General features: G+C 38.1%; 2 protein-coding genes across 2 annotated transcripts; one reads left to right on the top strand and one right to left on the bottom strand.

The window, feature by feature from the left end:
* Positions 1-2,255: 2,255 nt before the first annotated feature.
* LOC141619294 (uncharacterized) lies at positions 2,256-5,850 on the bottom strand. The gene is made up of 5 exons (XM_074436321.1): positions 5,639-5,850; positions 5,335-5,382; positions 4,459-4,599; positions 3,273-3,306; positions 2,256-2,748 (listed from the first exon to the last, which is right to left on the bottom strand). The coding sequence occupies exons 1-5, from the start codon at positions 5,714-5,716 to the stop codon at positions 2,567-2,569; spliced, it is 483 nt and encodes a 160-aa protein (XP_074292422.1). The 5' UTR covers positions 5,717-5,850; the 3' UTR covers positions 2,256-2,566.
* Positions 5,851-12,213: 6,363 nt separating this feature from the next.
* On the top strand, positions 12,214-18,102 carry LOC141619279 (tRNA acetyltransferase TAN1). Its single transcript, XM_074436306.1, has 7 exons — positions 12,214-12,428; positions 12,906-13,025; positions 15,236-15,679; positions 16,461-16,600; positions 16,849-16,969; positions 17,440-17,580; positions 17,664-18,102. Exons 1-7 carry the CDS (start codon positions 12,354-12,356, stop codon positions 17,736-17,738), a joined length of 1,116 nt encoding a protein of 371 aa, XP_074292407.1. The 5' UTR covers positions 12,214-12,353; the 3' UTR covers positions 17,739-18,102.
* The last annotated feature ends 8,879 nt before the right edge of the window (positions 18,103-26,981 follow it).

Here is a 26,981-nt window from a genome sequence, read left to right as displayed (position 1 = left end):
ATGTTTAAATAAGATGAGTAATTAGTCTATTGATTATTACTTTATCTTTTCAATTTTTTTTTTTTTTACTTTTTTTTTTAATAAAGAATAAAAAATTGATCTAACATGTAAATGTAGTCCACATGTCACTCTACTAACTACTCAATCTAAGCTTTTTATATTATTTTATAGATTATAGAGTTTTTAGTTTAAGTTTTACATGTATATTTATTTTATTGTAAAGCCTTGTATTTTTCGCAGGGGAAATATGGCGGTGACGCCCATTATTCCGCTACTGTCTATTGTTAGTAAAAAGAGCTATTTTGAGCAACCTGCTTGTTTTTCGGGTAATTACACTGAACCCGAGCAAACCCGACCCGTCAGAACCCGGGAATATTGCAAACCGAAACCGACCCGACGCGATGATGACCTATAACCCGACACTACCAGATAACCAGTAACCCGAACAGGAACTCGATCTTACCCAATATAAACCCGACCCGATATTGACACAATTAAATTGATGACTGATAATTATTAAGCTTAATATTGATCAAATTGAAAGCGATTTAGTGTTTAGTTTGATACATTTGACTTAAATGAAGTAATTAAACTAAATAATGGTCGAAAAACTAATTTTAATGATAAAAAATTGAAGTGATTCGATAAATTCTCTAAACCCGATAGTGACCCGACCTGATGCGTCATTTGACCTGAAATGATCAACAACAACCCGACCCGTTGCGAGCCGACCCAACTTAACTCGACCCATCTGACCCAATTGCTACCTCTACAGTCATAGCCCTATAAGTTTGTAACCTACCTAATTTTATTTTAAAAGATACTCCTTACATGATATATTTCTTTCTAGAAAATGCCAAGGCCCTTTTCCGTAAAGTTGTGGCTCTTAGACATTTGAATAGGCTTTCGAAGGCCATTGTTACTTTGAAGGAAGCACAAGTGGTTGAACCTCAAAACAAAGACATTATTCGAGAACTGGAAGAAGTTGTGCAGGCTCTCGAAATTAATCACAATGACAAGCGAGTTGTAGTAGATACGTTGGATGACACTGAGGTTCACGTTGGGAAAAAGTGTGTTTTTTCTCCCCAAGCTGCTGAAATCGGATTGGTAATGAATATGGATTGTGCTCCGGTTCGCTCCCCTATTGTGCCTATGGATTCTATGGATTCCGAGAGTAGCAGTGTATATGCCGAGACCTTGAATGATGGCTAGACCTTGAATGATGAAGCTGATTGCCTTTCGCCCTCCTCAACTAACTCAAAGTCTTCTCATTTCAATTTCACCAATATGAAACGACCTCATAATACACTCAAACTTTCATCTCAAGATTATGAGAAATTATTATTACATGGCAAAAATTTAGGCTTTTATCACTCAAGGTCCATGTTTTTCTTGAGGGTTCGTACCCTCAGCTCAAAAACTATCCATACGGGAACTCCCCATGAAGAAATTTCAAGGACAACAGAAGTTCCCAAATCCTCTTTGTTCAAGAGGAGATTAAGTTGGCGCAAGAGGAAGTTATCTTACAGGTTGATAAGAAGACTCGTCTCACTTCAGCTTCTTTCTGTGTTAGCAAGGTCTCTTTAGTCCAGTTTAACTTCACCGCAGTTAGAGATCACAGGGAGCATTCGCATAGTTCGAGAGGAGGTTGTCCTTCCCATGGAAAGGGAAAAGCTAGGGTGGGTCGACCCACTACTTGTTCGAAGAAACGCTCGTCCGTTCCTGTTCGTGTTTCACTTTCTCATTCCAGGTACACTCGTCCTATCACTACGGTTACAGGGACAAAGAGAAAGGAGGTTTCGTCTTTTGTGTTTGATGCTCATTACCACCGCCCTTTTAAAAAATATCGTATTTTATCATCATCTACGCTTATTGTTTCTTCTGTTTTTCAAGCAACTGGTAGTTTCGGGGTCCTGTTCCCCCTTTATTTGTACCCTAATGCATTTTATTGAGCTTTTTCTTAATATATGTGAGATATTTGTTGTAAAAAAAATATATATGAGTCGATGTAAACGGTAAGCTACCATAATAATAAACCACAAATTCTCATTTGTGACGGACATATCCGTCGTAAACTTGCGACGGGTCAAATACAACCCATGTGGGGTAGATAAGACAAAAGCAAAGTGCCTAGGGAACAACATTCTATTTTGTCTTATCTCTCTCACATGGTATTACTTGACCCGTCACAAGTTTGTAATATACCCGTCACAAGGAAACTTATTTTTTTGGTTCACAACAAGGAAGACTTATTGATAATAAAGTTCATAACCCTGATTGAAGCCCCAACATTTAGATAGATGGATCTTGCTACACTTAAAATTAGCTAGTAGTTCTTTTTCTTGGCAGATATGCATTGTCACAACTCACAAACTCACAATAAAGACCTAGCTAGAGAGAAAGATAAATAGACTCCTCCGATTCGACTATTCGAGACCTCATCAATTCATCATGGACTTATATTATTAGTACTAGCGAATATTCAATTTCATGATATATTATCACGATACATTTGTCTTAAGTCTTAACCGTTAGACTAAAACTTATTCGGTAGTACGTCTAGTACTTATGGGCACTTGGGGCCGCCTCTCTTGGTCTTCCAGTTGTTGTAGCATGGGCAAAGTTGCTTGTTGCCGTAGGTACCGGGTGGAACACACAAGCATTTAGCGCAACATTTTTGGCAGAAGAACATACATGGCTTCTTATATGCAGTAGCTGAGCACCTCATCGTACACCTTGATCCACATTCTACAATCATTTACAGTAAAAATGTATTTTCAGTATTTTTTTTTTTTTTGAAAGAATGTATTTTCAGTATTTTAATATACATAAATCTAAGATCTCGAAATTAAAGTATTCAAATGTATTAAGGACCGTATTTTTCTAGTAATATGAAGCTTGTCAATGTGTGACCGTAGGACACACGTTAGAAAAACCGTTATTCATTAATTATTGTTAGGCCGAGTAGGCCTTCCGTATTCTGTTCATTGTATTTACCACAATTCATCATATTCCGTTCATTGTATTTACCAATTCATTGTACTAGCAAATCCATTGTATTTGGCTGAGTAGATTCTTTGTAACAGCCTTCTCCCTTGATGTATAAATAGGGAGATGATTGCTAATATGATGAATTGGTAAATACAATAAACAGAATACGGAAGGCCTACTCGGCCTAACAATTACAAGGATTATAATATTTTCGTGAATGTGACAACATTACAACAACAAGGTAAATGTATGTGCTGTTAAATAATTAATCGTCTATCTACCTTGTGGATGGAGGCTCCCTTGTTTGGCACCATACTGCAAAACAGGACAATAAAATGAACGAACAATTATTCTAGCAACCCCACAGAGTAATCACAAATAGTACAAGTATAAGAGCATGTTTGGCCCTGTTTTTAAATTATAGTTTCTGTTTTTCAAAAGTAATTTTCAAAAAACTGTTTTTTTTTTAAAAAAGTAGGGTATGTTTGGTTAAGCTCATAATAAGTGCTTTTTATAATTTCTAGTGTGTTTGGCCTAATTTACTTGTTTTAGTTTATTTTGAATTCATTTATTGTTATATAAATATATTTTTCATCAATATATATAGAAATATAAAATCGTAGATAAATGAAATAGGTATGGAATATATTATATTATAAATTATACTATAAGACAGTTGTATAGTACGACTGCTTAAAAAGTCGCCATTTATTTTATGTTAAAAAATAACAATGTTTTATTTTTTATCAAGTGACTAATTTTTATTACTGGTCACTTTTTAACATAAAGAAATGATCACTATTTATCGTAAAATGCTTACTTTGTGTCTCTCGCAGTCTTGCTTCATACGATGGTGGCGCACAATAGTTACTGTACTTAGTACAGTATAATTTATTGTGAATCCAATTTATGCATAAAAGAATGTGACTTTTTTTTATGTTTTTTCTTAATCTTTTCATAATACTTGTGATATTTTTTAATTAGTACCCATTTTTATAATACTAAACTATAAATATGTATTTTATTGTATGGTTTTATAATGTTACAAGTAACATAAAAGATCTCAAATTTTGTTTATTAATATAATTTGACAAAAATAAAAAAATAATTTACGGTAAGGTTACGTCATGCCTTGAAGTAATAATTTACCTAAACAAAGTTGGAAGTTTATAGTTGTTGGTTTTGGAAGAAACGGAAACAGAAGCATCAATTTGATGTTTCTGTTTTTGGGGGTGAAAAAGTGGATTTGAGCTTTAGAAAAACTACTTCTATTTTTTTAAAACTGGGTGTTTGGCACCGCTTCTAGTTTTGAGAAACAAAAACGCTTTTTTAATCTCGGCCAAACACATACTAAATTAATAATCTTGGTAAATTCTTTCGGAAAATAAGAACCCGGTTTTAATGTAGGTTCGTATCGTATAAACAAAAATATTTTATATATCTCAATTGGTGGTAGCCGGGTTAAACCTTGAAGCTTGCAGAAATGGAGGAGTTGAGAGGTCCCGGGTTCGACTCCGAGCTGGGGCGATGATCACTTGGCCACTGCAGCTCCGAAAGGGGTGGCTTACATCGTGCATGTGGTCCGGGAATGCATGGGGGATTCAACCCCTGGTCATCAAAAAAAAATTATTTATTTGCAATTATTTATTTACGTTTAATCAAAACCCAAAAACAAAGAATAAAAAGGTAAACAAATGAGTGAAACAGGTGAAAACTTAACGTAAGTGGTCATGTCTTGGTAGTGGGGGATTTGATCCGACTCTCAGAAACATTGAATTATACTCCCTCCAATTCACCATATTCTTCCCTATTTCCTAAAACGGTTATTCAGGTTTTCTTCCCCTTTCTATTTTTGGTATCTTTTTACTCTTATTTTATTCATACCTCTCTCCTATTACCTCACCCACCCAACTCTTTTAATCCTATTTTATTCCTTACTTTAATATTTGTGGCCCACAATTCATTATTTAACTCTTAATTATTCATCCCTCTCTCCTATCACCAAACCCCACCGAACTTTTTATCAATATAATACTCTATTTCTTAATTCTTGTGCCCATAGTAAAGAGGAAGAAAATAAAGGATTGGAGGGAGTACTAATCTAAGAATTAAATGAGATGACATTTACTCCCTCTCGCTTTTATTTTTCTTCCCGTTTCTCTAATATATGTGAGAAGTATTATATAATGAAATGGGAAGAAAATAGCAAGCTGGAGGGAGTACATTACAATTGTTTATATTGTTTTCGCTAGGCCAATAAATTACCGATTTTATGAATAATGAATTTATTCTCACTTTTCTTTAGCTTGCTTGTTACTACTTGTAAGAGCTATAGTTGCTTACCGCCAATTGGCTAACATGAACTTGTGGCCTAGAAGATTGGCTTTCAGCCTGCAAAAATGCAAACAAAAATAGCATGAAAACACGTAAAATCCGTCTTAAACATAAATTGAAGATGTTATGGGACGAATATGTAAAGTAACAAACTAAAATCGAGATTTTAGATCAAGAAACACGTATTTTTCATTGCTAAAGCAACGACAGTCGTTACATTACATGTTAGTACTCTGACTTCGTAATGGGAGTTGTTAGGTTGCCAGTATTTACAAAGGTTAATAATAAGAATAATAAGAGCGAGTTTTGATACCTGATTAGCCGTAATTAAAACAAGCATCAAAGCGACATATAGTATTATCGTAAGTTTCCTTGCCATTGTCTGTGCCATTTCTCAAAACACCGATAATAAAATTTTAAACTTCTAAAGTGAAGAGAGAATGATTTTGTTGAATAATGGTGAAATGTTTAGTGAATGAAGGTGTAATTTATAGGCAGTCGATAACCATATTCATGCTTGACTTTAAGAGAAAAGTTATGTACGATTAAATTGTTATACTAGTAATTTCGAAAGCGATGTTTGACCAAATTGTCCTACGGAGTACTATTAAATTTTCATACCAATTTACTCCGTATGCTTTAGCTACTACAGTAAAAGTTAGAATTCCACTAAGAAGACAAGACAAAGGAAAATTTATAGTGTTCTCTCAAAATAGTAAGAAAAATGTTTAGTTTTTATTTTAGAAAGAAATGTCGGTAGGTGTTTCTATTAATTTAAATTATTGATTCATTTGATATTTATGAATTATGATATTATCTCAAATTATCTAATTTAACTCCTTAACGGTACACTTTTAATGAGATTATGTTTCTAGCTCAAAACATGCTCATGCTGTCATGCATGTTTCATAACATCATTATGAACGTAATTTCAAAGTGTTAAAATTACGCTCATAGTGATCAGTGATCACAAGATGAACAATAGTCGATAATCTCACTTTATTTACATCTCAACCTTAAATACGTAGACTATATATAGACCCTATTCTTTCTGGCTTAATTTCAGCTCAGCTCTATTCAGTTCAATTATATTCAGTCAGTTCTGTTCTGTTTAGCCCATCTTCATTCAATTCTGATCAACTTCATTCAATTAAGTTCAGCTCGTTTTAGCCGAAAAGAATAAGTAAATGTAAATACTTTACACATTATTTATCAACTAAATTAGTTAACATTTTCAATTGATGCAATCTATTGCCTACCTTGCAACGAGGAGTAATTCTCTCCGCAAGTCTAGCCTTAAATTAGGAGACATTTAAATGAAAAATGACACGAAAGTCATTTACGTAAATTAATTACCAAATCACAAAATCTCATTGAAGACGGTACATATCTGTCACTCCGGAGTGACGGATACCATTTCCTCTCACAAATGACCCAGATAGAGGAGAGAGGGAAGTACATGGGGGTGCCCCCACCTTGTCCCCCTATCCGGTTTGTAAATGACATTACCCGTCACTTGCTCCGACCCGTCTTCAGCGAGATTAACTGTTACCAAATATAGCGAGGATTTACAGTTGAGAGTTAGTTGGCCGTTACGTAAATTGCGGGAACTGTAGCTCAGTGGACAGTGGGCCTATTTATAGATAACGCAAGATTATGATGATGATTGGCCCCATCTGCATGTGCAGTCACATGCAATTATTACTATCCCTTTTTCTAGTTTTTCAACAATTTTACCCCTACATCTTTTTCAATGTTTGGGCTCATACGGAAGTTCCGCATTTTCACGAATCAAGATTTGTTCTTTTCGACTTAATTTTAGCTTTTCTTTAGTTAACTTTAATTCATTTCAATTTAGCTAAACCTAATTCACCTCAGCTTATTTCAGCTTTATTCGTCTCAACAAATTTCAATTTAGTTCAGCTTCATTCAACTTAGTTCAGCTCATTTAAGTTCAGTTCAGTTCAATTTAGCTCAATTAAGTTCAATTCAGCTCAATTCAGTTCAATTCAAACTCAATTTATTTCAATTCAACTCTATTCAACCCAAAAGAACAGAGTAAAGATCATCTCCATTTCCTTCTCTCCATTTCTTGTCCATTTCCTCTCACATTACAATATAATATTACACCTCTCTTTCTATTGCATTTTTCCTTTATTTATCGGTTGAAAACATGAACCGTTAGATCGTCGTGAGATGAAATCTTGATCCTTAATAGGAAATGGACCTTCCATTTATTTTAGGAAATAGAGAGAATTCTAATTGAAAAGAACATTGCCTCATTTGGGCTCTCTTAACATGAATATATGTTTGCTATTCAGACTAAACAAATAGAAGGATGAGAAAACTTTATGTTAGTTCTGTGACTTTTATTGATTGAATGTAAAGTTTATGATTGAATGTGTGGGGGTGATGTAGGGCGTGGTGAGAGTAGCAGCATGGGCGGATTTCTTGGGAGGGGAGAAGTAACGGGGATTGGATTTAGTGATGTTGTGGGAAAGGCGTGTGGCATGGTGACGAGGAGGAGGAGGGGGAGGTGGTGGAGGTGGTGAGGGAGGCTGTGGAGAGGCAGCGGTAGTGGGGGAGGCAGGGGTGTCGGGTTCCAGAACAGGGGATGAAGGAGGGACTGTGGTAGGGGTCGTAGTGGGAGTGGAGATCGTGGGTGTGGCAGGGGTCGTAGTGGGAGTGGTCTCGGGTGAGGTGTCAGAGGGTAGGAGAGGGAGGGTAAAGGTGGTCCATTGGGCGGGTGTAGGGGTGGTGGATGGAGAAGTGCCGAGAAGGTGATTGTATGGGAACTCGTTTTCGATGAACCGAACATGACGCGATGTATAAACACGGGATGTTCGAGGTTCAAGACAATAAAAGGCGGACTGAGTATTTGAGTAGCCTAAAAATACACAGGCGGCAGAGCGGGGATCAAGTTTGTGGTGAGCATATGGTCGTAACCATGGGAAGCAGAGGCAGCCGAATGCGTGAAGCTTGGAGTAGTTTGGGTGTTGGTAAAATAATTTGAAGAACGGGGAGTTGTTTTGGAGAGTTGGAGTTGGGAGTCTATTTATGAGGTAAGATGCAGTGGTAAAGGCATAAGGCCAGAATTTGGTGGGTAATTGGGAATGCGTAAGAAGAGCAAGACCGGTCTCGACAATGTGTCGGTGTCTACGTTCCGCAAATCCATTGTGTTCCGAAGTGTGCGGAGGTGACGTGAGGTGGACAACACCGGAGTCGAGTAGAAGTGGTGTTAATTTTTGAAATTCGCCGCCGTTGTCAGAATAAAAGCGGAGTATAGGACGATTGAATTGTTTTTCAATAAGGGCACGGAATTGTTTAAATATGTGAATTGTGTCAGATTTCTTTTGAACGGGAAATAACCAGATGTAGTGTGTATAATGGTCAATAAAGAGTACGTAATATTTATGTAATTCATTGGAATAAATAGGAGCGGTCCATAGGTCGGAAAAGATGAGTTCGAGTGGAGCATTAGACGTTAGTGAAGAAGTATAAAACGGAAGTTTGTGACTTTTATTGATTAAGCACGGAGTACAATGAGTAAATTCGGAAATATTAAAATTAAAACGAGTATTTAAAAGCTTGAGGATGGCGGATGACGGATGTCCTAGTCGGTGATGCCACTGTGTGGAGGTGACGGATGCGGCAAGAGCATGTGGTGCGGATGGGATCCATTCGTATGTGCCTTGATTAAGCGGACCCTGAAGGAGTATCGCTCCCGTGGTTCGGGCCTTTATAAGAAAAGAAGAAGGTAAGAACACGGCTATGGCATCATTATCGGTGCAAAATTGAGATATAGAAAATAGGTTACGAGAAATTTGTGGGACACAAAGTACGTTATTAAAAATTAAAGAACGAGAGGAAGGAGAGAGAATAGTGAAAAAACCCATATGAGAAATCGGAAGAGAGGACCCGTCCCCTATGATTAGGTCATCCGGGCCTTCGTATGGACGATGAAGAGCAAGAGTGTTAAGGTCGTGAGTGATATGATGGGAGGCTCCTGTGTCGATGGTCCATGCGTGTGAGTTATTGTTATTCGGGGCATGGGTGGCGGTGTGAGCATGAGAGGGATTGGTGCGGTATTGTCGGGTAGGGAATACAACCATTGGGTAGTCGGCTTTGAGCTTGCGACAGTCGGAGGCAACGTGACCTTTAAAGTCACAGTAGTGGCAGCGGCCCTTGTAGGGGGCAGGTTTGTGGTCCGGGTTAGGGGTTTGATAGGTCGGTTTTGGTTGATATGAGGGACGGAGGGTGTATTGGGGACGGTTGTAGGTGGGGTTGGAGTAAGCAGGATTGGCAGTAGGTTGGAAGTTGGATGGGACGGATGGCTTGGTACGAGTAACGTGTAGTTCGTGTTGGATAAGTTTTTCGTGGAGGTCTTCAAACGAGATGGGGGTGTCACGAGCTTTGATGGACTAGATGACGGGGCCATAAAGGTCATAGTTTAGACCATCGAAGACAACCGTGAGGATGTCCTCGATGTCCATGGGTCGGTCTAATTGGGCGATGTCGTCAGCACAGGATTTAACGGATTGCATAAACTCCGTGATAGTCCCGTCACCAAGCTTGAGGGATTGGAGACGAGTCTTAAGTTGGAGTTTACGACCACGGGTCTTTTTGGCAAAGGTGGTGGCGAGGGTAGTCCAGGCTTCGTGGGAAGTAGTGGCGTGGACAATCAAAGGGGCTACGGTGGAGGATAAGGTTGCGGTGAGAGCACCGAGTATGAATTGGTCTTGGCGATACCAAGTGAGGTAGGCGGGGTTAGTGGTGGTGGCTGTTTTGTTGTCGTCTGAGGTGGTGGTAAGGGTGTCGGATGGTGGTGTAACACTTCCATCGAGATAATGAAAGAGTCGATGGCCGTTCATTGTGGCTCGGATTTGGAAGCTCCATTGTTTGTAGATGAGGGTGTCGGTTAATTGTATGCAATTTTGGAAGGTGATGACGGAGATGGGTTTGTTGGGTTCATCGGGGTTGGGAAGAAGGCCGTGGTTGGCTGCCATGAAGGATTTCGAAAAAAAATTTCCGGATGAATGCTTAGGCTTTGTGGCTCCGATACCATGTAAAGTTTATGATTGAATGTGTAATTCTTTCATTGATAATACGAGAGTATTTATACAATTACAAGATGCGATATTAAGGAATACAAATCTAGGGTAAATAATATGTGCAATCAAATATACGAGAAACTAAGGAAAGATAACTAAAGGTAAATACAATTTCCTAAATGCATTATTTACGAGATTGTAAGGAAGATACGGGAATATCTTTAACAAGTTATTCGTCAGTTCACTTTTATCTCGTTTATATAATTTAACCTGATTAAAATTTATGACGGATTTTACATTCAAATAATAATTTGTTGTGTACACATATACTAAAATGCTTGGAAGATATACGGTCTCTACCTAAATTATTAAGAAATTAATTTCTCCATCTCTTAAATTATTTTCGTAATCCTTTTATCATTAATATAACTTCATTTACTTGCTCTGCCAAAGAGGCAGCTGTATTTCTATCCGACTTATTTTACTCAAGCCACGAGCTATGTTTTATCATACGAGACACCTTAAATGATCAAGAATGTCTTGTCCACTTTGTACTACTGTTCCTTCACGTACTAGTTTGAACTATTTTTGTATTCCAACTTCTAATTTACAAATTCACACCAAAAAAAAAAAAAAAAAAAAAAACTTCTAATTTACAAATGTTGGAAAATCAGTACATCGTAAAAGCAAAATTTGAAAATAATTAGAAATTCATCTTCCAAATTAAAAATACATGAAATAAACTCCAACTTTTATCTATTTGCACTTTCACTTAGTCTGAATCCGATCCTTAATAATGACAAAAAAATTTTAGTTTTTCATTTTGACAAATTATTCAAGAAGCGATATAACTTTAAGGCCCTGTTTTTTTCTGACTTAATATCAACTCATTTTAATTCAGTTTAGTTCAACTAATCTCTTCACAAAATTAATTCTTACTTCAATTGCATTCAGTTGACCTCAGCTCCATAACTCCATTCAGTTCACCCCCAACTCCATTCAATTCAATTCAGCTCGTTTCAGTCAAAAAGAACATGGCCTAATTTGTCAAAATCTAATCAGAGGTTAAATAAATATGGCATGAGAAATACTTGCGTCCTCCCTACACTTAAAGGAGGATTTTATAATATTTAATTCCTATTTTGGGCTCCTCCTTTGGGGGTAGGGAGGACGCAAGTATTTTGGGCTCCTCCTTTGCCGTTTTGGATCAGTTTTGAAAATATTTGTCAAAATGGTGTCCACGTAGGCTCGGGATTTCTAGACCTGAAACACGCCACTACTAATGGCGTGTTTTGTGAAGGAAACACGCCATTAGTAGTGACGTGTCTTTACAACAATTTTTTTCCTCAACTGACTGAACTTTAAAAAAAAAAAAAAATTTACATAAGACACGCCATTAGGGGTGGCGTGTTTCCCCTCCGAAACCGCCATTCCCAATGACGTGTTTGTTTTAGTCCATTTTTTAATGAAATTTCTTTCCGTACTCATTATAAACACGCCATTGGTAGTGGCGTGTTTTAGGTCCAGAAATCCCGAGCCTACGTGGACACCATTTTGACAAATATTTTCAAAACCGACCCAAAACGACAAATATTTTATTTTTGACCCATTATTTCAAAAATGGATTCCGTATTTATTAGCTTGTCATATTTTACTTTACGCTTATCATATTATAGAACAGTCTTGTACATAAGAACCGATTTTCCAAATTCCAACCCAAATTTTACATAGTTCCCGAACACAAATTTGAGCCCAAATTCTATGTAATACCAACCCAAATACCTAGTTTCTAAACGGGCTGCATGAGTTCATATATGGGCTATAAACAAGCTGAACCGTTTTTGTCCCACTAATCAAATTAAGTTGTGGTATCCCCAAAACGATGCGTTTCATCAGTAGCACGTATCAACTTCAATTTCAACCATTCCTAAACCCTCTTCCCTTTTCCCTCTTCAACATTCATCTTGGCATCTTCAAATGGCTGCTGAAAACAAAGCAAACAATGCATCCAACGATCCCAAAAAACGCAAGAGATGTTACTTACCTCATAATGTAATTACTTCTTTTATCCCTTTTTTCGCTTTGTCGTAATTTTCATCTTGGGTCATTCGGAAACAGTCAAGCCCCGCAACTTTATGGGGGCCCTTGGGGAACTGGATAATTTTGTTATTTTATTTTTCTCGTAATTTTTATCTTGGGTCATTTAGAAACCGCCTCTTTAAAGACTGTGTACTTTATGAGAGCCCTTGAGGCACTAGGATGATTTTGTTATTGTATTCTTCTCGTATCGTATTTTTCATCTTGGGTCATTTAGAAACCGTCTCTTTATATAAGACTGTGTACTCCCTTGAGGCACTAGGATGATTTTGTTATTGTATTCTTCTCGTAATTTTCATCTTGGGTCATTGAGAAACGGTCTCGCAGCTTTTAAAGTTCCGGGGGCTTTGAGGCACTGGGGTAATATTGTTGTCGTTTTCTTGTCGACTTAATTTGAATTAATGTTTTTGAATTTTGTGTATGTTTGATTAGAAACCGGTGAGAAAGAAGGGGCCAAGCCCAATAAGGCCAGGAGTGCAAGGATTCTTCATAACTTGTGATGGTGGTAGAGAATTTCAAGCTGCTCAGGAAGCCATTAATGTTATTGATTCTGTATGTATACCAATCATTTGTTTACGGTTTTTATTGTTTGTGAGTTGTTACTTGTTAGGGGTATTTAAAGTTTAACGAACGATTGGTATGGAGGGAGTAACAAAGACTCGACTTTTAGTATTATTACTTATTAGATGGTTTAGTAACTTAGTAATCTTACTAATTGGATGGATTATACAATTGGTATTGTGGTGTAGAGATTGCGGCGTTATTGTTTCTGCTATTTTTTTTTTTTTTGACAAGTAGATAGATTGTTTCTGCTATTGTTTGAAGGGTTTACGAGTTTTTGTTGTTGGAAGTGGTGTTGTGTTTAGCTCTATAGGTTCAATTAATTGGCTGCAAAATGGCAATTTGATCATTTGATGAAAAGATTGAAACTTTTCTTACTAAGTTCTATTAGTCAATTAGGTTTTGATATCTGCTAAAATTTCGAGCATTTTGCCATTTGCCAAGCCTCGCATAAAGATAGAAAGGACTTGGTATTTTTGGGATGAAGGAAGTAACAAGGACTCGACCTTTAGTCTTGTTACTTATTAGATGGATTAAGAAATTTTTTACTACTACTAATTGGGTGGATTATGGAATTCGTATAATGGTTTCATGGTTTCGGCAAATTATTTCTGCTATTGTTCGAAGGGTTCTGGTTTTTCTGCGAGGGAAGTACTAAGTAGTGTTTTGTTTAGCTCTATAGACTATTTACTTGGCTGCAAACTGGCAATTTGATGAAAAGATGGGAACTTTCTTATTATGTTTTCGTAGTCAATTAGAAATTGGGAGGTTTTGAAATTTGCTAACATTTCGAGCATGGTTGCCATTTGTCAAGCCTCGCTTAAAGGTAGAAGGGACTTAGTATTTTTGGGATGGAGGAAGTAACAGGCTCGACCCTTAGTCTTGTTATGATGGATTAGTAACTTTGTACTCTTACTAATTGGATGGATTATGGAATTGGTATTATGGTTTAATGATTGCGGCATAGTTGTTTCTGCTATTGTCTGAAGGGTTCTGGGTTTTTTCTAAGTGAATTTTTGTTGTGTTTAGCTCTACGGATTTAATTAATTGGCTGCAAAATGGCAATTGGATCATTTGATGAAAGATTGAAACTTTTCGAGCATTGTTGCTATTTGCTGCAAAATTAGGTTTTGATATCTGCTAAGATTTTGAGCATGGTTGCCAATTTGCCATTTGCTAAGCCTCGCTTGAAGATCGAAGGGACTTGGTATTTTGGAACGGAGGAAGTAGCAAAGCCTCGACCTTTAGTCTTGTTACTTATTAAATGGATTAGTAACTTTGTACTACTACTCATTGGATGGATTAAGGTTTCATGAATGCGGCGAATAATTTCAGCTATTGTTCGGAAGGTTTCTGGTTTTCTGCGAGGGAAATGGTGTGTGCTTAGCTTCATAGATTCTTTACTTGGCTGCAAACTGGCAATTTGAGGAAGATTGAAACTTTTCTTAATATGTTTTCGTAGTCAATTAGAAATTGGGAGGTTTGAAATTTGCTAAAAATTTGAGCATGGTTGCCATTTGCATAGCCTCGGTTAAAGATAGAAAGGACTTGGTATTTTTGGGCTCTGTTTGGAATGTTACTCGTATTGCTTTACTTATGCTTCGTATGTGTGTATTCTGAACTCTTGGAAGTGGTAATGGATATCTTCATATCACTAGAGGGAAAGACTGTTTGGGCATTTGTTCAAAGATGTCGCTTCATGGAAAGTCGACTTTAAAGAAAAAAGTCAAAATAAAATGTTGAGCTTGTCATCAATTACGAGTTTTACAACAACAAGAGCATTACCCTTGTCCCTCAAGAGCATAGAGGTCATCATCTATCAATATTTCATGCTAAAAATTCTAACAATAAATCAACTTGTAAAACATGAAATTCCTATCTATTTATACTGAATTGTAGAAGAGCTACTGCTTTGGCGGCATAAATGCCAACACTCGTGTACTATACTATAGTTAGAGCTGTATTATTTTATATTCTATGCTATTTTCCGTGCTTATTGTGGAATGTGGATAACTTTGATAAGTTAATTATCACCATGTAGAAACTGAAGACAGCTGTTTCTTTGAGGCGGCAATATCCTTTTTTTTTTTGCTCTGGGTTCCTATTGCAATCTCCATTATCTGATTAGCTTGTTATCACACATGGTGTTCTAATTTTTATGTTGTAGTTAGTAATCAATTATTTATTTTGGCTTGTTTTAGTTTTTTGAAGAGCTGATCAACGGAAAGGAATCCAGTTCTAAGGTGGCAGTGACATTGGAGAAACCAATTAATAAAAAAATCAAGTTCACGTACTCTGATTCTGATGAAGAAGAAAATGATGATGATAATGATGAGGAAGAGGACAAAAAATCAGTTGCACCTCCCGAAGACAGTGGAAATAATGGATCTAGCGTGGAAAAAATATCCGATCATGCAGATAAGGCTGTTCAGGCGGATGAGGTTGGACCTGGAAATGGTGGCAGTAAGGATGCTGATAAGGAACCGACTGAGGTAAAAAGCAAAGAAAATGAGGAACCGCCTGAAAAGAAACAATGCTCTGATGTCAAAAGTTCAGAAAGTGGAAATACGGGAGTTGCTACCACAGAGTTGTCTGTTGATAAGTTAATCGAAGCAGAACTCAAGGAATTGGGAGATAAAACCAAGGTTAGTCAACTCGCCAACCTGCCAACCCGCATTCTGGCTGCATCCAATTTTGTTCGTGGTTTTGGTAAAGATCTTTGTTTCTTCATCTGCAATTCCGTTACTTCGACGTGCCGATTATTAGGCATGTTGTGTGTGAGTGTATGACAGTTAGAGACTTGATTTTAGCCTTTTAGGCCAAAAAGGTGAATCTTTTTCACAAAATAGTAGTCTCGGACACTCTGACATGCGCCTGCAATCTTTGTTACTCACATTTGAGTGGAAGTATTTGACACAGATATGTTTCCAAGTGTCAGGCTCGGCTTTATATGAAAAATCCTCATGTTTTTGGTTTAAAATGATGTGTTCAGGGGCCTTGCCCATTGCAAATGTGGAATGTCGGACACCGGTATTTTAGGTAATATGAAGAGTTGGGAGTAAAATAGCCTATGCCCTATAGCACTTGCTGTCAAGTCTAAGTAACAGTTTTTTTTTTGAGATTTGTCCTCGATAGTAACAGTTCATGATTTTGAAATGCTATTTCACTGTAAATAACTTAATTCTATTAGTTTTTCGGTCACCCATTTCAACAATCAGGATAGTAACTTACAACTGTTACAAGTAAGAAATTAAATATTTACTTTGTCCTTATTTTGAATATTCATGTTTTCTTTGTTGCACGGCGATCATTCCTAGTCGTGTTTTAGAAACTAAAAAAAGTGAGAGAAGTAGAAAACATGATTGTGTTTGTGACATGCATTGGTACATTTATTGGAACTGAGTTTGTGATAAAATATTGAACCAGAGGCGTTTCTCCAAACTTGATACGGGTTGCAATGGTGTTGTTTTTATTCTTATGCGGCGAAGGGATGGAGACCCGAGTCCTACAGACATTGTTCAGCACATCATGGAATCTGCCGCCAGTACAAAGAAACATATGTCAAGGTTTCAGTGGCTTCATATTCTCTGTTCTGTACTTTTTCATTATTTGGGAAGCACATGTAGCTTTTTGATAAAATTTTGCTGATACATTTGCAATTCGACACTGAAAAAAACTCATATGAGACGGTTTTATCCATTCTACCTGTGGGCCGGGACACAAGTTTTAAGAAAACCCTCTTTACAATGGTAAAATGTCACATATACCGTCTCATACTCACACTAGACTTACTGTTTGATTTTTTTTTCTACAGGTTTCTGCTTAGAGTGTTACCAGTGGAGCTCTCATGCTATACTTCTGATGAAGAAATCTCAAGAGCCATTAAGCCACTTGTTGAACAGCATTTCCCTGCCGATGCTGAAACACCGATTAAGGTATTAACTATGATACTCAGATATGGCTACATGTTGGATAAGGCTTTTTTTTTTTTTTTTTTTTTGTGTTGGCCAGGAGTATCCCCTACCGACAACTGGGCAATCTCCTTCGGGGTACCGAAGACAATTTAATGGGTTGACCCCTCCTAAGTTTGGCTTTTTCATTCGCAAGAGTTAGGAATCGAACCCCTGACCACTTGTTTAAGAGATGAGAGCCCTTACCACTCACACCAGCCAACTTTGGTTGGGATAAGGCTTTTTCGTAAACAAAAAGTTCTTGATGTTTGGCATAAAGGAAGTGTCTTACTGTCGTGTCATTTCATAATTTTCAAACTGGGGCGCTCGTGGAAGCTGGCATCAAATGCCGTTTAGTCATGCTACTGCTTCAAAGAATACCTTGTTTATGGCTCATAAATTCATAATACTGACATAATGTTCATCGATTGATTCCCTTGAATAACTTTTGTCAGTTTGCTGTCCAATATGATGCACGTGCAAATACGGGAATTGAGAGAATGAAGGTAATTGATGCTATCGCAAAATCAGTTCCTAGCTGTCACAAAGTCGATCTAAAGAACCCAGAGAAGACCATAATTGCTCAAGTTGTCAAGGTACATAAAATCACGAATCCTTTCTTTTCGAGTTCTTCTGTTTGTTGGTTCATCTAATTTATACATCGTTGCTGTGTTCACAGACCGTGTGCATGATAAGCGTTGTGGACAAGTACAAGGAACTAGCAAAGTACAACCTGAGAGAGCTAACTTCATGAGCAGAAGCGTGGTTATTACAAGTGTCGAATAGATACCCAGTTAGCAGTTCGACTTAGAAAGACAATATTTTAGCAACAATGTCGAGTTTGGATTGTACTTCAAACGCGGATGGAGCTCTGCGCTGTTAGGATGAAGGGCTACAGGTTTCTTGCTCTTGCTTATGAACAATTCTTTAGTTTGTATTCTGCAATGATCAGCTTATGTCGAGTATTGGGTAAGGTTATCTATATCATGAGTCTAATGTGCGACATCTTTACATCCGAGACCAACTTAAATGTCGTTAGATTGGATTTATGATGTTATTCCGAGATTGGGTAAGGTTATCTAGATCCAAGACATGAGATGATCGATCACTTGGTTAGTGTCAATCTGGGACACTTTGCCCAAGTCGGCCGCTAGATGATTTTTGAAGATGAAATGTTTATGGAAGGAGATTTGGGCAACTCTCCATTGGTTATGGTTGCTCAATTACTCATCTAATATGGAGAATATAAACCTGCTAAAAGTTAATAAAAATGCCAAACAAATAAAAATAAACGAGTGTTCGGCTTAGATAAATTAACAGTATTAACAGTAAATCTAACAAATAAAAATAAGGGACATGCTATTTCCAACACATCTTTTTACTAAATCCTACATAAAATTTTCTACTTTTCCGATTTTGCTCCTCTCATTTTATACACACAACCTTAAAAGAAGAGAAGGAGAAGAAGAGAGAAAAGCGACCACCAGCCACCGTCTCCCACCGCCCATGTACCCACCAGCTCACCAACGACGGAGAAGAGTCACGGACCACCCAATCATGTCCGATCTACAAATTCGAATACATCTTTTTTCCGATTGATTGAGAATCAATCAATTAAATTGTTCGAACCCTAAAAATTTCGATAATTCGCATCTATTCACCCTCTCCCAAAATGATCGAAAACCCTCCAGATACTAAAAAAAAAATACGAGTATATTATATATTGAATATGATTCTGGAACATTAGAAAAAAAATAAAAAAGCTCTAAATAATTAAATCTGTCTCTTGTATGTGATAATCGATACATAAAGGTATAATAATTGGTGGAAAATTATGAATGTGAACATGAGCATCATTCTTGCCGCCCGACAAATACAAGTACGCAACAATTGGATTGGACTTTTTGCTTTAGAAATTAGAATTGCAAATTGGCGTTTTGATTAATGAAACTGTTAATAATTCGGAAAAATTACTTGTAATTAAAGTGAATAAACGAGTGTTCGGCTTAGATAAAAATAAACGAGTGTTCATATCTAAAACCCTTCTAAATGTCCAAACTTTGGAAAATCACTCTGAGGAACAGTAGAGCAGTGACAGGCGTGCTGAACATGTGATGAACAGTAGTGCTTCATTTCCTCTTCTATTCCTGCTTCTCCCTCTCTCTTCATTCTTCATTTCTTCATCGCTCTCTCTTCTTCATTTCTTCATCTCCCTCTTCCTTCATTACTTTAATAACTAATTATTGATATCGATTAGTTATTCAAACTGAATCATCAATTACTGTAACCTTTTTCCCTAATTTCCACATCCCTCTTTCCAATCTTCACATCCTTCATACAGCAAAATCGGAAGATGGTCATATTGTTTGGTGATGAAGATGGTCATATTATTGCTGGCCGTAAGTCAATTGGAGAATACTCCAGACCTTCGTCAATCTATTCTCAGTCACAATTTTCCCAGATATGTACCATAGTTCATTCTTTTGCTTGAGTATGCAATTACTTGAGTTATGTGTCCGTTTTACAATCTTTGTTGTTCAATTTATTGAAACTTAGTTTCTTTGCTAGGTTTATGCTAATCTTTGGAAGACGGAGATGCAACATGCGGGTGGTTCACATTAGGCTGGTAATGACCCCTTTTCAATTTACTATCTTCTTAATCCTTACTTCATTATCATGCCGTTTTATTTCCTTTTTTTCCTTATATATAAGTCGTAGTTTGATAATCAAGCTTCTGGGTTCAATGCTGATTTTTGGGTCCATGAACAATCATGTTTAAGGGTTTAGGGCGGATTAGTGAACCAAACTTTTGTAAATCTATGAAAATGTAATGTCCGGATCCGCTCATCTTGCAGGCGAGGTCTAATTGGATGAAACATGTCCTTGAATAGTCCTTACTTTATGGAATGAAGGGAAGAAAAGTTGCAAAGTGAAGAGCTTTTGATGGATTTTATGGTAATTTAAGGGATAAGTGTTTCGCAGAGAGCACGAACTATCGAGATGGCAGTCTTGGCAAGGAATGTGCCTGCTACTGCACATTGTTTTACCATAATACCATAGCTAATGATTTTTTTAGTATGTATTTAATTTACACAAATTTTCACGATATATGTGTGTTTGCAAGATATAGTTAATAGTAGGTTATGTGTATGACAACTGAATAAAATTGAGTGATTATATGCCTGCTAATGTGCAATCAAGGTAGAAATACTAAAAGGAGAGTTTCTTGGTTGCGAAATTTGTAAAACTTTACCTAGGTGCTGCCAAGCAAGTGTCCGTAGGTCCTTGCTTTCAAGTTTTCTTCATTCTAATGTCTTGTCCATAATCACTGATCGATTAATTCGTAGGTTAGCTTCCTTTCTTCTGGATTTTTGTTTTTATTTCCATTCATTGTCAAATGTCGTTTGGTAGAATCGGTCATTTTACTACAAGATGAGCTACTAGAGTGCAATGGCTAAGCAAGACCAAATATTGGGCTAGCATGGAGTGTTTGCATGAGGTTTTCATGAATAAGTTGATGGACTAATGTGTGCAATGCAATTGTTGTCAACAAACCAAAGTCAAGCCCAACTTCAAGTCCAAGTCAAGGTGGAAAAGATAGGATTCCAAGCTACCTAGGATGCCAAGAATTAAGGTCTTAACCGGGTGATTAATCGCACAATTAATCACCAACATAGGATTCTCCAAGCAATTAAGGCAAAGGAGCTGGAAACCCACGACCCCGATCGGGGTTGGGTGGCCCCGATCGGGGTTGCATGTCTCTTAATTGTTTACGTTTCATTTTGTGTTCCTATAAATAGGGTGTTGATCCGGCACACCTTGGACACCATTCCATATACATTTTTCACATAATATTCTCTCTAAGTCTTAGGTTAGTTTAGTCTTTAGTTTAGTTTAGTTTATATTAGAATTACTTTTAGTTTTATGTTACAAACATTTTACCTTAAGCATTTCAATATAATTTCCATTCAAGTTCATTTACAATTTACATTTCGAGTATTGTTCTTCCAAGTTCCATTTCCATTTCCATTGCAAGGTAATCCTATTCATATTTTCATTATGTTCATCATTTTATTTGTCATTAGTTTAGTTTGCATTTTCATCATGTTAGAGTAGTTTCATTTTGTATAAGGAGTAAGGGAAGCCATGCATGATCAAGTAATATATAAATGTCAAAAGAGGATAAGTTAATATTGTATAATTGTTTCTATCACATGTTTGCACCACAACGTTTAATCTTTGGTTATTGGCCGTAATCGTAGATTAAGTTTGTTAATTCGTTCTATAAGTCGAGGGGCACGAAATTGGATTAGACTAAGCATGTGTAGTAGGACGACCTAGTCATGGACGAAAGTCTCTCTAGGACCCGGTCTATGGTTGACACTAATGCCGAGAGGTGGGTGTCTTTAAGCCAAAACATTTATCGTAAAATCAACCTCCTAACTTGACATGAGCATTTTACATAATTAGCATGTGTGACCCGACCTCCCTAGACATTTTCTTTATTATTGTTTTATCATCACATCAAACCAAACCAATCAATCAACCGTTAACCTACCGAGGTAAAATTCACTCCATAACAACTAATTAACAACTCTCGCCTCTCTGTGGTTCGACCACTACGTACTACATTCATTTGTTTTGCTAGGGTATAAATATTATCTTTGCATAGATGTGCGATAGCCTATCAGTGAGTCCCAAGAGAAGAAGCTTTTGCAAACCTTGAGAACTCATAGAGGGGCACTTGGGTATAACATTGATGACATCAAGGGCTTAAGCCCGAGTTTGTGTATGCATAGAATTGTTTTGGAAGAGAGGATTCAACCCAAGGTAGATGGTCTTAGGAGGATAAACCCTAAAATGGCCGAGGTAGTTAAAAATGAAGTGTTAAAATTACTTGAGGCCGGGATTATCCATCAAATAACCGATAACAAGTGGGTTAGTCCGGTTCATGTGGTACCAAAGAAGGGGGGGTACAAATGGTTGAACAAGAGGATGAGACCACCCTACCTACTAGACCGGTGACCGGATGGCGCATGTGTATTGACTATAGGAAACTTAATGCCGCCACCCTTAAAGACCATTTCCCGATTCACTTTATAGACCAAATGCTTGAGAGGCTCGCGGGCCATGCATACTATTGCTTTCTAGATGGTTACTCCGGGTTCTTCCAAATTCCCATCCACCCGGATGACCAAGAAAAGACAACTTTCACTTGTCCAATAGGAGTCTATGCTTATCGTAGGATGCCATTCTGGCTTTGCAATGCACCCGGCACCTTTCAAAGGTGCATGATGGCAATCTTTTCGGACTTTCTAGAGAAAAGCATGGAAGTTTTCATGGACGACTTTAGTGTCCATGGGGACTCGTTTGATCATGGTCTTGAAAATTTGACTAATGTGTTGAAGAGATGTGAGGAGCACAACGTCCTTAATTGGGAAAATTGCCATTTTATGGTAGAGGAAGGGGTTGTACTCGGTCACGTTGTCTCTAGTAGGGGTATTGAGGTTGATGGTGCTAAGGTTGTCGTTATAGAAAACTTGTCACCTCCTTCCAATGTAAAGGGAGTGAGAAGTTTTCTAGGCCACGCCGGATTCTATAGGCGTTTCATTAAAGATTTTTCAAAGATAGCAAAACCATTGACCTCATTACTCCTCAAAGATGCCCCCTTTGTGTTTGATGAACCTTGTCTTTAAGCTTTTCATAGGTTGAAGAAAGCATTGGTCACGACCCCGATAATCCGGGCTCCGGATTGGAGCCTCCCTTTCGAGATTATGTGCGATGCTTCGGACTTCGCGGTTGGTGCGGTACTTGGGCAAGTGGTGGATAGGAAACATCATATGATTTATTACACAAGCAAGACCCTTGACCAAACACAATGTGGCTATGCTACAACCGAAAAGGAGATGTTAGCGATTGTTCATGGCGTTGAAAAATTTCGGCAATACCTTGTTGGGTCTAAAGTGGTGGTTTACTCCGATCACACCGCCTTGAGACAACTAATGGTTAAGAAAGATGCAAAGCCCCGACTCTTGAGATGGGTTCTACTTCTCCAAGAATTTGATTTAGAGATCAAGGATAAGGCCGGATCGGAAAATGTTGTAGCCGACCACCTATCAAGATTGACCGTTGAAGATCATGGGATACAAGACAAGAGTGGACCCATCAATGAGTGGTTACGGGATGATGGACTCATGGAAGTTAGCGTCAAAACCCCTTGGTTTGCGGATCTTGCAAACTACATTGTGAGTGGTTTCTTACCGGATGAAATGGAACAAAGGGAAAGGCGGAAGTTGAGAAATGACGCCAAGAGATACTTTTGGAATGACCCACACTTGTTCCGCAAGTGTGGGGATGGAATGTTCCGGAGATGTGTTTCAAGAGAGGAGGGCTTGGAGATTGTCGACCGGGTTCACAATTCCGCCTATGGGGGACACTTGGCCACCTCTAGGACCATTGACAAGATCCTCCAAGGTGGGTTTTATTGGCCCTCCATGTTTAAGGACATCCACTACTTGGTTAAATCTTGTGATGCTTGCCAAAGGGTTGGGAACATTGGAAAGAGGAATGAAATGCCCTTGACTAACATATTGGAAATTGAGCTTTTTGATTGTTGGGGCATAGACTTCATGGGACCCTTCCCCAACTCTTGTGGAAACGAATACATCTTGGTCGGGGTGGATTACGTGTCCAAATGGATTGAAGCGGTAGCCGCCCCCACCAATGATAGCAAGGTTGTGATGAAGCTTTTAAAGGGCACGATTTTCCCAAGGTTCGGAACACCAAGAGTAGTTATAAGTGATGGCGGATCACATTTCCGCAAAAGCACTTTCAAAGCTCTACTTGAAACACATGGAGTGCGGCATAAAACCGCCCTTGCCTACCACCCTCAAATTAGTGGGCAAGTGGAGGTTTCTAACCGCCAAATTAAAGCCATTTTGGAGAAAGTCACAAACAAGAACCGAAAGGATTGGTCACAAAAGCTCCCGGATGTGCTATGGGCATTGAGAACCGCCTACAAGACACCCCTTGGCACCACCCCCTATAAGCTTGTGTACGGAAAAACTTGTCATTTGTCGGTCGAGCTAGAACACAAGGCTTGGTGGGCTCTTAAGGAGATGAACTTTGACTTTGACGCCGCCGGAGCGGTGCGCTTTCTCCAAATGAATGAGCTTGAGGTATTAAGATTGGAGGCTTATGAGAGCTCCAAAATCTATAAGGACCAAACGAAGAAATGGCATGATGGCAAAATCATGAAGAAAGATGTAAGCGTTGGAGACCTTGTTCTCCTTTTCAACTCCAAGGTCAAGGTGTTTCCGGGCAAGCTCAAATCGAGGTGGTCGGGACCCTTTAAAGTGATGAAAATATTCCCTTATGGTGCTTTCGAGCTTTGGAGCGAGGAAGGAGGAACCTTTAGGGTCAATGGTCAACGAATCAAGCGCTACTATGACGGTGACAACAAAGGACCGATTGAAGTGCTCTATCTCGGGGAACCCCTCCCCGAGGAGAGGGCAAATTGAAACTCTTGGAAAGTGATTTCACTACTACAAATTTAGGCAACTACAACGCCCCTTTAACAACGATTATTCACGAAAATCACAATAGACGTTGTAGAATGTATGGCGCGAATTTTACTAAAATCAATTACAACGGGTATAGTTATAAAAACCGTTGTTATTATTTTTAACAACGGGTCACACATGCGGAACCGTTGTTAATAATTTGGCGCAAAATTGGCGCAAAGTTAGTGAAAAGTAATCACAACGGTTACTTTTTAAACCCGTTGTTAAAACTTATTTAACAACGGGTGTTTTGTACAACCGTTGTTAAAACATATTTCACAACGGTTGTTGTTTAATAACCGTTGTCAATACCTTCCATACTATAAACCACACAAACGAAGTCTGCTGCACCACAAAACACAACCCTTAATACACAAACACAAACACAAAGAGACAAACAAACACAAAACACATACACACTCTCTTTCTCTATTTCTCTCTTTCTCATCGTCGCTTTATCTTCTCGCCGTCATTGTGATTTCATCGTCTATTACGTTCTGTATTTATCAGGTAAATCTCGCCGTCACTGTCATCGTCATTATTTTCTTTTTCTATTTATTTCTTTTGCATATATGTGTTTTTATCGACCATTATGTTATTTGTTTAAGTATTGTTCGCATAATTAGTTACTAAAACAATGAAGAAGCAAGATGAAGAAGTAAGATAAACATAATTAATATATATATATATATATATATTTATAAATACATAAATTAAAAAAAAAAATTACATATGTAAAAATGCAATTCTTATATTTTCATGGAGGATCTTATTGTGCTCTATCGTATCCATCCTCTCCTCCTTGGCTATTTGGAGGTTCCGTTCAGCAGTTGCTATATCGTCATATAGCTGCAATCAATCGCCGCTCCGTCAAGCCATCTTCTTTGGCGTGCTTCAGTGCGGATCGAGCTTCCGCAAGGTAGCTCCTGAAACTTTCCTCAATATGGAGGAACCGGCGGATGAAGTTGTTGTTGTTCTCGATCATGGTAAGAGTCTTTAGGATGAAATCATTCATTTTCTTAGAGTTTTTTGAGTTTGATTTGAAAGATTAAGTAGAGTTTGTTTTAACGATTAGAGTTTGGAGATGAATATATGAGATAATGGAAATGTTAGTTGAGATATGCAATGTATTTATACTAAGCAATGTGTGGGTTGAGTTAATTGCTTTTTAATTAATATATATGTTAGGAAGTTGTGCCATAATCATCATCATCTCTCTCAATAATGCTGCTTCAAATCCTATTACTAACCCTTCTCATTCCATATTATCCGTTCATATGTACGAGTGAATGTCGGTAATAATGCATGCATTGGAATTCTAACAGTAGTAATTATGCATGCATCTAGTAATATTTAATTTTTATTTTTTTTTATTTTTTAAGAACAAACAACAACGGTTATTTTAAAACAACCCGTTGTCTTTAGTTATAACAACGGTTTTGTATATTACAACCCGTTGTTATAACTTTCCCCCCAAAATTGAGTCACACTTTCCACAACGGGTTTTATACATAAAACCGTGGTTAATAGTTTTAACAACGGTTTCCTTAAGTAAACCAACCGTTGTTAAAACCTTCTACAACGGACGCTTTAACAACGTCCGCTTTTTTATATAACAACGGTTTTTGACCGTTGTTATAGCCTGTATCTGTAGTAGTGTTTGGTTTGGTGGAGTTCCTCAAGAACCACCACTTGTACATAGCATGCATTTTAGTTAGCAAATGAGAGAATTGGAAGGATCGTACTTGGCAAGATGGAGTTGGTGTTGAGGTTCGGAGAGAATTTGACCGAATTGGGAGAGTTGATTCTTGATTTGCGCAACATTGATAAATTTTTGATGCTTGAAACCATAAGTATTTCTAAGGGGATCTGAGCCTGTGGGCAGGCATCCTGTCTATGACCGGCTCATAACCCGCTGTAACTTTTGGGCAAAATTCAAGTTAGCAAAAGTGGAGAAAATGAGGAAGAGGGGTCTCAGCCGGTCGACCGGCAGGCGGTCAACTACCGGCTGAAAACCCGCTGTAACTTTTGGGGTGCAATTTTGAAGAGGGACTCCCAGCCGGTCGGCCGGCAGCCGGCTCACCGGCTGAGAGTCATGGTGATGTGGCGGATTGGGCAAACTGACAAAGAAGCAGGACTCCCGGCCGGTCGGCCGACAGCCTGTCCACCGGCTGAGAGTCACATTATTAGTTAGAAAAATTTCGGAAAAAATGAGAAAGGGATCCAGGCCGGTCGACCGGCCGCCGGTCCTAGACCGGCGCATATCCCGCTGTAACTTTTAAAGAAAATCGAAAAAATTAAAGGAGCCCCAGCCGGTCCACCGGCCGCCGGTCGTGGACCGGCCCAGAACCCACCCGTGTGCCTCTAAATCTCCTCATCCTTTCATTTTCTCCTCACTTTATCAAAATCACTCTCTCTCTCTCCTCATCCACAAA

Source organism: Silene latifolia, chromosome X (genome assembly GCF_048544455.1).
Source record: "Silene latifolia isolate original U9 population chromosome X, ASM4854445v1, whole genome shotgun sequence".
Classification (NCBI taxonomy): Eukaryota; Viridiplantae; Streptophyta; class Magnoliopsida; order Caryophyllales; family Caryophyllaceae; genus Silene; species Silene latifolia.
Note: the sequence above shows the minus strand (reverse complement) of the source record. Positions and strands in the feature narration are given on the sequence as shown.

Excerpts from the sequence above, each read along its gene's own strand:
- LOC141619279 (XM_074436306.1), top strand. The coding sequence starts at position 12,354 with ATGGCTGCTGAAAACAAAGCAAACAATGCATCCAACGATCCCAAAAAA. Across the intron at positions 12,429-12,905 it reads GATGTTACTTACCTCATAAT|AAACCGGTGAGAAAGAAGGG; the intron begins GTAATTACTTCT and ends ATGTTTGATTAG. Across the intron at positions 16,601-16,848 it reads ACAAAGAAACATATGTCAAG|GTTTCTGCTTAGAGTGTTAC; the intron begins GTTTCAGTGGCT and ends TTTTTTCTACAG.
- LOC141619294 (XM_074436321.1), bottom strand. The coding sequence starts at position 5,716 with ATGGCACAGACAATGGCAAGGAAACTTACGATAATACTATATGTCGCT. Across the intron at positions 5,383-5,638 it reads TTTTAATTACGGCTAATCAG|GCTGAAAGCCAATCTTCTAG; the intron begins GTATCAAAACTC and ends GCATTTTTGCAG. Across the intron at positions 2,749-3,272 it reads AGGGAGCCTCCATCCACAAG|AATGTGGATCAAGGTGTACG; the intron begins GTAGATAGACGA and ends AAATGATTGTAG.